The sequence below is a fragment of the Anastrepha obliqua genome, chromosome 1 (genome assembly GCF_027943255.1).
Source record: "Anastrepha obliqua isolate idAnaObli1 chromosome 1, idAnaObli1_1.0, whole genome shotgun sequence".
NCBI classification, from domain to species: domain Eukaryota; kingdom Metazoa; phylum Arthropoda; class Insecta; order Diptera; family Tephritidae; genus Anastrepha; species Anastrepha obliqua.
Genome location: NC_072892.1, coordinates 17,676,629 through 17,688,699, shown reverse-complemented (window position 1 = coordinate 17,688,699; position 12,071 = coordinate 17,676,629). Strand labels below are relative to the sequence as shown.

At 37.0% G+C, this 12,071-nt stretch overlaps 1 protein-coding gene across 18 annotated transcripts in view; it reads left to right on the top strand.

Moving 5' to 3' along the window:
* The window catches only part of LOC129240103 (serine/threonine-protein phosphatase 2A 56 kDa regulatory subunit gamma isoform), a 73,409-nt gene that overhangs the window by 33,199 nt on the left and 28,139 nt on the right, over positions 1-12,071 (top strand). The window contains exons 1-2 of one of the 18 annotated variants that reach the window (XM_054875617.1): positions 2,132-3,608; positions 5,517-6,045. The exons of 16 other annotated variants lie outside the window; for them this stretch is intronic. In XM_054875617.1, the coding sequence (XP_054731592.1) occupies positions 2,256-3,608; positions 5,517-6,045 (1,882 nt within the window). In that variant the 5' untranslated portion in view covers positions 2,132-2,255. Of the gene's footprint in view, positions 1-2,131; positions 3,609-5,516; positions 6,046-12,071 lie in introns of those variants that run through there. One more of the 18 variants, XM_054875626.1, reaches the window with a different exon arrangement.

The following is a 12,071-nucleotide window of genomic DNA, read 5'->3' as shown; positions in this document are numbered from 1 at the left end:
AATGGACACTTAATTTAAATGCAAATTAATATTACCTGTGCTAGGTATTTTTCTTAAATTCGCGCTTTTTTAATAATAAAATCAACATATCAACATGCTTACATATCATTGATGTACAATACTGTAACAGGGTGTCACACTCTCCAAGTTCTAATAAATTATGTATGTGCAGGAATGATCTGCAAATGGTTGGCTTTTAAACGCTATTTTTCGTCATATCCAAGATTTCGTGCCGAACTTTTGCGTTTTTGTTAAGAAATCTCCGCAGTATGGTTTGAAAATCGTACTGATTTGATAGTTTTGCTGTACAAAGCATCCTAGGCTGTATTCGCCTTCCGCTCTCAAACCGGTTCTAAGTCAATTTAGAAAAAGTAACAGACAAAAAGTAAAAAACGTTTTCTTCAAACATTTTTTAAAAAACTACTCAACAAAGAAATATATATTATAAATAAATATCCTGGATGCGTTGTGCAAAATATATATTTATTTCTCTACAAATTTGGGTGATATAGCGCCCCACCCATCATTAGTCCCCTATTGGGTGGACTTAGGCACTTAACGAGTCGCAAGGCCAAAAGTTCTTGAATGGGTTAGTTTACTGGGGCGGCAGCCCTTGGTCGAAAAAAAAACCAAGTCATTCCGATAACGTAGAACCGGCTGCCATGGGACAGTCTTTGATGTCCCGATGTGCGGTATGTTTTGGATCATTGGCCAAAAGTCCATTTCTTCCATAGGATGCACAGATACCGCTCCACAGGTACAACACCGTCAAGTTGGGGTATATCCTCCTTTTGGGAAATGCGCCTTCAAATCACTATTGATCACTCCACCATGTTTCATGGGTTTCTTTACGATATGCCGTAAGTTGCATTTGATTCTTTGGCCAACCCAATTAGTAACGTTTAACTTAAAAAAAATCTCATTCCTCAAACCCAAAACCTTATCCTTTCCATCCTTAACCAACGCAAGACAAAACGCAAAAAAAACTTTTCGTGCGCAGCAACGAATTCCTTTCATAATCACAAATTTTTTTGGCCAGTATTCGTTTTTGTAGTTCTTGTTGTAGTAACATAAACATTCCCCATACATGCATGGGAATGCTGCTGCTGGAGCGACAGTCCTTGCCCGGATATAAATTCGGATCGTTCCTATAACGTAGAACCGACTGTCGTGGGAACGCCAGCATTGGTTTTTCTTCTCTACTACCTCAAAATTCGCATCACAAAGGATGAATTTGATTTCTTCGTCCAAGTGTGCCCACTCTTTGGACAACCATTATAACCTAACCTAACTTAACCTTAAAACTCAAATTTTAAATATCTTGGCTAGCTGTCGGCTGGCTATCATTGATGTTTGATACTTTAAGCGCTGCTGTAGGAGAAGCGAAGTCGCTGCTGGCCATCAAATTCCGAAAATGGCGGATATCGCGGTAACCTCTGTGCCCTCGGGAATACTTGCGACTATATTTTTTAAAACTTTGCATTACCTTGCGGATAATTTGAAATTTATTTGTGATTTTTCATAAAAATATGTAACTTATTAGAACCGGAAAAAGCTAGTAATTGTTAAAATGTTACAGTATTGCACGTCAGTGGTACATACAGACATTCTTTTAAAACTGCGAAAGCGTATTTATTTCAAATTTTTGTAAATGAGTTAAATAAATGATTCATTACATCTGCTTTGTGTACTTCATAAACTTAATTTACTGTATGTATATTTAAGCATTTTCTTTACCTTTGTCGTTAAGCAGCGGTACTGTATTTCTATGTCTAAAGTGGATAACTTCAATACGTATGTATTTGTGCTAAAACCGCAAACAGTTTGGCTTATGAATATTATTATTATTAACTGCTCATATTTCACAAAAACAAAAAAAACTATCAGATAACTGAAATTGTAAACGCAAACATATCCAGCGACCTTAAATGGAACCCAAAGGCTAAACAAACAAAAAAATTTGACGAAAAGTGAGGACTAAATTAATAAAAAAAATTTGCTAAATATATAAATATATATAAAAAAGCCGTGTTTGAAAGGACCTAAGTGATAAACAATAATCATACTTAGAATTATACTCGGCATCAGTCATATTTTTATTCCCATTAAAGAAAATAAAATAAAAGCACGCGAAGGAACTTAAAAAACAAAGTGATTGTATAGTGTTGAAATGTTAGTGTTGCGGGCGTATTTAAGCTGTTCTTTGTTGTAGCTGCAATGCCATTTAATACTACACCAGCAGCAGTTTTGATGAAATGGTATTTAATGCTATGTACTATACGGGCAATTCGGTCGGTTTTAAGCAACAGCCACACCACCACCACCAACAACAGCCACAACATCAGTCCCACGTGCCGCTAACAAAAGAGTGCACGAAAATATCTCGACACCCAGCCAGTGAGCAAAAAACATTGGCTACTGTGTGTGGGGGTGACTCCACAACAACAACCGCAATAACTACATCCATAGATCCAGCAGAATCGATTAACTTAATTGATCAAGTTATTTCGCCAAGTTATAATTATCAAACTATTCATCAGTACATTAACAATAACGGAACTAACACTAGCGGCGCAACAGCAACAGCAACCACATTGATAGGTACAGATACAGGTAAAACAGCTACGTCGGATGCAAAGCGAACAAGCTCGCCATTGATATCCATCACAGCAACAACCACAACAATATCCAATTCAACGGCGACGAGAACCTCAGTGGCGGCAGTACCTACGTCAGCGCTTACATCCGCGAATTCCCTGCCCGGCTACTATGGCCTAGGCATACCCAAGTCGCCCTCATTTCACAGTGGACTTGATCAGTTAGCCGACAACAACGACGACGACGGCGACGACTCATTGTTCCCAAACGCCAACGGACGCAAAGACGACGACATCCCACACGGTGTTGGCAGTTGTAGCGGCAGCTCGACAGTACGATTTGCAACAACAAATCACAGCGTACACAGCGTAAAATTCAAATTTACTAATATAGAAGAAATCAAAGCGAAATTTCTGGTTGGTGAAACGTTCGGAACAGTACACCCGTCTGGCAACAATCGTTGCATTATGCCCACAATGCCCGCAATGCCACAACATCAGCAAGCCGACATTCAGGCCACCGCAGCAGTAACGCAGCTAATAACAGCAAGCAGCAATACATTGTCGGCGGTGACAACTCCTCCTGTTGCCACTGGCATTGTATCCGCCGCTGTTGCCTCATTTACGTATAATTCCAATAACGCAGCTACTGCATATTCTTCCAACAACACATCTTCATATTCCTCATTGTTAGCTCCATCTTCATCTACATCGGCATCGATATCGACATCGGCATCGGCATCTGCATCTGCATGCGTATCGGCTTTGTCTGGTACAAGCACGATTGTGGCTGGTGGAATACCTAGTGGTGGCGTTGGCGTCAGTGTTGGTTCTGGTGCGGGCATTGGCGGTGCTGCTATTAATTCAATTAGCACTGCCATTGTTACCACATCGACGACGACAACGTCATCTTCTCTGGTTGCGACACTGACACAGCACTTCTCAGCTGCCACCTCAGCTACATCATTGCTTTCAACAGCTGCCACATCATCGCTAACTGCAAACAATAAGGTTTGATTGACATTTTCCTTCATGTAGCTGATAGTAAAAACATATATAAATATGTAAACATCTTTATGCCATATATTTTTTCATTAAGTTTTTTATTAGAAATTCATCTATAATTAACATTTCCATTTGTTTTGCAAACCTAATGCAAACAAAAATGCAGGTATTATAAATAACATTAAACTACCTTCTCTGGACAATTTTCGCTCACAATGCCAAGAAACTGAAATTCCTTTGAGACCCTTCCGTCTTAATAAACAAAAAATCGAGTAGGAAATTTCACCACTCAAAAAGCCAATTGGACTCTAAGCACCATATATTGACAAATTTAGACTACTTACTTATGTATTTTTTAATTTCGATTATTTTATTATAAAAATATAGTGCAATCTACCTACAATAAAGACCAAGTTTCAACTTTGTGATTTATTTGATTTGTAAAAATTTGATAAGTATTCATTAAAATATTAAACTTTTCTATCCGAATTAAAAAAAAATTGGTTACGCAGTGTTATAGCCCACTAAATTTTAATGTAATAAAGTGCGTTATTGAAGTGGCTCAAAATTTTCTTTCATTTTCCATAATTTTCCTCTGTGGTTGTAGCGCATTATTTCCATTTAACGAATGCACGAAATTTTTTTTTACCCCATAAACCAATTTTAATCGATTATTTATTTTTATTGATTCATTATTTTTATTATCGATATGATTTTAATCGGTCATCCAGAAGCGAATGATTCTGCTGTGCTAGGAGCTCTTTGCTTCCGTCCACAATGATGCCATGAATTTGGCATTCCAAAAATTTATTTTTTTATCCCTGGTAATCTACTGAACCTATGCTAGGAATATCCTACAATCCACCCAAATTTAATGCATGAAACTTAATTTAATGTAACTTTTTTAATTTAATACATAAACTGTCAAAATGTGTGCGAATTGGCCTGCATCAAACAAGGAATACTTGAAGTGCTGATACCTCAGAATGCATTAGGTTTATATCCGATCTTAAATTTATTTATTTTACTTTTGTTTCAAACCCAGTTGAAGCAACCTTAACGCTTAAACAGGTGTCATTTACTTAGGAATAACCTGCTCCTTTAAAAGTTCATCGCATGCAGTTCGGGAGCATACTTTACGTGAAAGTGATACTTCAGATTCGATGTTTTATCGTTTTGAATGTAATTACGATTATTCGATGTTCACAATGCACCATAAACTCGAGTTAAAAGTTTTGTGCGATGATCAACTCTGTTCGCGTTCTCTCTGGAGTTTTTAAAAAACTCATAGTTTAAGATTTGACCTTGAAAATTCCAGATCATAGCAATTTGAAAACGAACCTTCCATAATGAATAATTTCTTGTTGGTGTTAGAAGTTTCTTTTAAAAACTATTTTAAAATCAGTTGATATCACTGCCACGATCGAAAATGAAAAATTAATCAACTCGAATAAAATGAGTCACATTAATATACAAATACATACATACGTGCACATGTATGTATATGTATATGCAGAAATACCTGTCAATAAAAGAAGTGTTAAGATTGATTTCATGTAAGCCAAATTGATATTCTCACCACATAACATAAAATTTGTCATTAAAAAATGTTTAAAAAAAAAAACCCTGGTATAAAAATTTGAATTTATTTCCAATTTGTACTCACTCTTTCTTAAACGACCCATCAATAAAACAAAACGAACTCATCGCAATTGGGCGCCACATATCAAACATAAAAAAATTCCAAACCTACCGCTTACTTTTGCCGATCACTGCCAAAAATATCATGTTTGCTTCCATCGCATCGCCATTATCATACGATCATCATTTTCGATACGACATCAACAACATGAAAACAAACTCAACTTCGGTTGTAAACATTTACTCCGCTTCGGGGCTTCGTCGGCCAAGCAGTCGGCAGTCAGTGCGGCTGCCGCGATCAAAAATATCTTGAATGCCACAAAGAGTGTTGGAAGTTCAGCTGCAGCTGTAGCGACGAATAGCTTTAACGGCAATCAAGGACAACCGGCAAATTCTGCAGGCTGTGCAAGCGGAGGAAATGTGGCACAAAATATCGTCAGCGGAATCGGTATCTCGTTGGGTATCACTAGTGCGGCTAACAGTAATATTGCCACCACCGGAGTGCTATTGCCCAATGGAAATGGTACATCTTTAGCAACAAGGCTCAACAATTCCATTGCGGCGCATTTCCAAAATGGCGACGACCCGATCAATGGCTGCAACAGTAGCAGTAACAATAGTAGTAGTAATGGCGCGGGCAGTGGCAATGGTAACAACAGCAAAGACAGCCCGGCCAGCAAAGGGATCTTATCGCCACAAACATTGGAACAAATCAGCGGAAGTCCTGGACGCGCACGAGATCGTAATTTATTCCACTCACCATCCGCCACATCGGCGGCCGTACCTTTGCCGCTACTACGAGGTGCTTATCAACATTTCTTTCCTCGCCTAGTATAGTATTTCTTCCATTTTTTCTAAAATATTGTCCATATGATTCTCTTGATTTCATTGGTTCAATTACGTGCACTTCAGTATTATAATCAGCAGTTGCTTGTTTTACACTTTTGTTTATTTGAGGAGTATACATATCTGTGTATATGTATGTATGTGCATATGTTTAAAAGTGCCTAAGGTGAATACATACATATGTACGGGTGTTGAATGTTTTCAAGTTAAGTGTTTTGATCGTATGCACTCAATATTTAAGGAACTACAGATACTTATTTGGCATCAATACTTTTATAATGCATGCAAAAACAATTTAAATACGGATGTACATATCTCCTGGGAATTTTCTTTGCTCAAGTAAGAAATAAACTTCACCTTATAAGGACACCAAGCACTACAAAAATCTTAAAAAAAATCCGGAATTTTTAATTTAAACTTAGTAGACTTATCAACTTTGTGGGTTTCAACTTAAAAACTGCTCAATACAAAGATTTGCTTATCTCAACTCTTTGCTTCGTTATTATATTTTTACCATTGAGAATTGATGTTCTTCCTCAAATAGTGGGACATACAGTTTTATCCTCCGAAAGCTCTTTCATGGCAGCAACTGATTCAGAGGTTTGCCATTGCCTGCCGAGGGACGACCGCTACTATAAAAACAGATTTTCTACCATTGGGAACGAACAAAAGTTTTTTCCAGCAGCGGTCCTCCGTCGACAAGCAATGGCAAACCACCGAGTGAATTTTTGCCATTAAAAAAAGCTTCTCATGTAAAAGCATTTGCCGTTCGGATTCCGTTTAAAACTCTAGGACCCTCTATTTGTGCAACAACATCAAGACGCACACCGCAAATAGGAGGAGAGCTCGGCCAAACACCTAACAGAAGTGTACGCGCCAATTAGTTTTTTTTTTTATCGCCGACGATTTGAAATTTGCAGATTAAACAAGTACATTTTTTTAATGCATAGATTCCGGAAATTTTTGGATAAGGAGAGTAGTTTAATAAATTCATGATGACTTTTCGGTTTCAATTGGAATAACATCTCATTGATAAATATATATTATTTTCTATTTGAAGGTATAAATTACTAGTAGCAAACTAGTTGCCAAAAAAATTCGTAACACAAAATTTATTTATAACTGAAAATTTTCGCGGGAAGTGTGTCCTGTCCGCTGCCTTAAGTTTATCGACGATATGATATTTTCAAACACATGTTTGTTATTTACAAATAATAATAAATGTTTTTTGAATTTGCATCGAAAAATGTGTTCACAAAAACCAGATTTAAATTGAAGATTCCTACGCTAAAAGCAACTAGAAAATATGTATGTATGTACATATATATGGAAAATTTTACGGTATCTAATTAACAATGTGAGAAATGAAATTCAAATATAAATACATACATGTCATTTGTCTCTTCTCATAAATGTGCTTTTGTACATAGTTAACGGTTCAGCTCATTTCAGCGACAAGTAAATTGCAAATACCCAGTAAAGAAATCTCACACCTTTATACTAAGTTAAATATTTTTAAAAAATAATATAATAATAAGGAATCCTAAACTCTGAATTGCATATAGCGAATGGGAATCGAGAACACTAGAACCTAAACACAATTGAAGCGTCCAATAAAATTCACTTCAGCGAGTTTCAAGCTGTCAAAATTAGAGCACCGGCAAATACAGGAAATTGAAACTAGTCACAGTGGTGGGCGAAATTCGTCGAGATAGATTTATTTCTAACGTTGCGATATTTTAAATTTTTTATTACAATAATAATTTATATCTTATATGCTGTAAGGTTTTTAATTAAAATAATACCTTTTATTTTTATTGTTTAAAAATAATAAAAGGTTTGTGCATGCTTGTAAGTTTTAAATATGTGTTTTCTTTCCCTTTGTTTTGATGTAACGTTGTTTTTTGTTTTTTTTTTTTTTAATAAGTAAGGTAACATCTAATCAAAATGGCATCTTTTATGCTAATTGGGTCTAGGATGTAGCACTACTCAGACAACACCTCCACCACTACCACCAAGGTAACATCTAACAATTAAAATTTAAGGGTGACTGGCAAAATTCATTCTTTTTTCCTCTTTGTTTACTCCTCTCGGGAGCATAGTGCCTCGACAAAACTCTTCCATCGTACACGGTTCTGTGTTGTTGTTTTTGCACCGGCCCATGAGATGTCGGCATCTGCTAGTTCGCGCAGCATCGACCTTCTCCAAGTGTTGTTTGGTCGACCGCGACCTCTGCTCCCTTGCGGGTTCCAGTCCAGTACCGTTCTCGTGATGCTATCTGGTGGTTTTCTCAACGTGTGACCTATCCATCGCCGTTTTCTGCGTTTGATTTGCCTAATGATGAGTTCCTCGCTCGTTAATCTCTACAGTGCGTCGTTACTGATGGTGTTTGGCCAGAACATTCTGCAGATGATGCGAAGGCATTCCGCGCTTCCGTACAACAATACGGACTTCACGCATGAGCCGAATATTCGTAGTTTAGTGCGCCTGGAGATTTGCGAACTCCTCCATACTGTATGCATTCGCCCGAATGCCGCCCTTGCTTTATTTAGCCTGCAGTTGACATCTTCATCCGCTCCACTATCTGCCGTGATGATGCAGCCGAGAGTACCGTTATGAAAAAATTGAAATGCTGCAACCTAAAGGTCCAAAAATGTCACGTTTATCTGCAGCAAAATATTTGAAGAAGTTGAAAACGTTGACCCTTTCGGACGAGGCGTAAAAAAATACCTCTCCAACGCAAGATCAGAAGATCATTAAATTGTTTGTGACAAAGCCGAACTTGTAGTGGCGTAAAGGTGAAGTATTTTTAAGGAAAAGTGTTGGTAATGTATTTACGTGCAGAATTCTTCTTCAAATTCCGATGCACAATAAAAAATCCGTTGCTCTCAGTGTAACCAATTGAAAAATACTTAGATGGGCTAAGGCAAAACCAGAAGGGAAATGGTGAAAAGTAATATTCTCGAATGAATTTTCCGTTTGGGCGAATAGTTGCCTACGTCGGCCCTGGTGTACTGCTGATAATCGACAACTTCAACAAACTGTTCAACATCCAGTTAAGGTTCATGTTCCAGGCTGCTTCTCCAAAAAAGATGCAAGATGCAAGGCCACTTTACAGACCAATTTGTTAAAGGCGAACGCGCAGAACGACGACTGCTACATACAGCCTTCTAACTACAGACATACTTGCATGGAAAAGAAAAATATGGTTTACCTATGTTAGTAATCACGGAAGCACCTGCAAATGACCAGATTTCAGCCCTCAAAGGCATTGTCAGTCACTGTTAAACTACTTTTTCCTCAATTATGATTGGTTTATTGTGATTGAGCTTAGCTCAACGCGCCCAAGAAGCTTTCGATTAGGTATTTGATATACAGTGCACTCGCGGTAACTCGAATAGCCGCTAAGTCGAACGACGTGCTAACTCGAACACATTTTTTTCCCTATTGACTAGTTTGTAACTCGAACAATATTAAAGCGCTATAACTCGAACAAAAAAAACAAATTTATTTGTACACACATTCTTTTCAAACATGTACATTTTGTACATACATACATATGTAATAGTATATGTATATAAATTATATGTATACTAGTGTATTGTCCATATGAATATTTCGACGTTAATATCCCGTTAGTTTTCTGGGAACAACATCTTGCATTGACCAAATTGCTTTAAATTTGTCATTTGTAGTGTATCAGTGCATGTGAGTAATGGATCGTAAAAGGTTGAAGTGTTTAACATTAAAAGAGAGGGCTGAAGTCCTTAACAAAATTAAACGTGGATGTAGTGTTAATTCTCTAGCGAAGGAATATGGGGTAGCCAAGTCCACCATAAGTCTTATAAAAAAGAAAGACAAGGCAATTTTAAAAGCAGTAAACAACACGTTTTTGGGTCCTGGGAAGAGGAGAACTTTAAAAGCTTCTGAGTTTCCTAAAATGAAAGCCGCTTTATACAAATCTTGAAAGAACATAACATGAAAAACATAATTTACAGGTCGAATTTACGCTTTATGATGTTAACAAATGGAATGATGGTGCCGAATTTACCGACACAGAAGTAATAATTGAAACTAGTGATTCTGAGTCTGAGTTTAACAACACAACTGAGACATGTGAGCGGATATCATCTGAGGGGGCAGTTAGCTCTATCAATAAGGTAATTCAGTGGGCCACAACTGAACAAGTAAGCCCCGCAAAGGTTAACACTCTTCAACATTGCTGCAGGCAAGAAAAGACAAACACACATTACAACTTTTCGGCCTAACTTTTCTGTTAAAGCTGACTTTTTTTGTGTAACTGACACAAAGACTGCCAAATATTTGATGAAAAATATTGAAACGAATTAATTATTTTAAACATATTCATGTTCATATCCATATGTAAATAAATAAATAAATTTAATTGAAAAAAATCGATATCGATGACTGTTTTTTTAACATAGCACACTCAATTGATAAGTCGAACAAATTCGATAAATCGAACAGCGCCTGTTTTAATTAGTTCGAGTTATCGCGAGTGCACTGTAATTCAATAGAATTCGGTATGCGACTTTTGGAACATATTTCTATGTCCCACGTCAAATGTGTGTTGGGTACAATATACGTATAATATATACACAGTAGTATGTACTCGGCAATCGAACTTTGCTTAGCCGTCACGTATTCATACTTGCTGCTTTTGCTTTGCTGTGTCTAAATAAAGCACAAGAGGCACAAGCAAATACCACTGTAGTGAGGCAACAAATTAGCGCAATGAGATGCTTTTTTGCTGTTTTTATTTTATTTTATACGTTAAAACTCTTGCCAATGGATGTGTTGTGTTGCGGATAGAAATAAACGTTAAACTGCAATTTTGCAATATTTTTGCCGTTTTAAAATTAGCGCATTGGCACCGATGTGCAAATGGGAACAAATAAGCAAATAAACAAAACTCAAAAAGCCACAAAATACCGGAACGTTGGTGTTTGGCTTGCCAACGCAACGGTGACGGCATTGCTTTGCTGCTGGTTGGTCAGTTGAGAATTCTCAAATTAAGCGCCTATGAATATTTGTGTGTGAATATAATGATGATAGTGCGACATAAATATTCAAAAGAGCGGAAAATTTTCTGAGCAATTTTGATTTGTTTATAAACATAGCCTTTTCGACCACAAAAAGAACAAGCAATAAGACGACGCCAGCGGAAAACTGCACAAATCGGTACATGCCCGAAGCTAACAAATAGTTCTAAAACTTTTTTTACGTCAATTCTAGATGAGGGAGGTGATAGCCGATAGCCACCAACGGAGAGTGTAAAAGTCAGCCCGTTTAATTAGATGACATCGAAATGCAAATTAAATAATATTTAGTAAATTCGTTTATTAATTTCGCGCTGACACAGTCTTATGTGCGTACATAAGTATGTACATGTTGTAGGTACATACATACAAGCACGTGGCCACTTCAAAAGGTTTATAGTTGTGACAGTATTCTATGAATTCTTTAGCATTGTTCTTCCATTTACTCCTTACGCTGTACTTTTTTGTTAAATTTTATGACAGTGCACCATGCCATAATATATAAACACACACACACATTTCGGTGTAGCCCCGCGTTGACACCCACTTCCTCTTTCGACCGCATCACTTCATTTGCATTTCGAACCCTTGATTCTCTGCTTCTCTGCTTTTTGCTTTATTTTCATATTCAAAATATTTTGTCGGAGATTTCTTACACTGGTGCTGCAATTTCAAGTCCAAGGTCGGCATGTGTGCATGGATGTGTGAATGAATATATGGATGTGTGAATGAATATTTGGATGTTTGTAGTTATAAATTAATTTTTCTTTTTTGCATTTTCAAAAATATATATTGATGATATCGTGGGTGCTGCCTCACTCCTCCAAATTTGATTCATCACCTGCCTGTCTATGTATAGATAAATATGTATGACTGTGTGTATGTTTGAATTCTACATCTGATGAATCGTCAACAAAATATT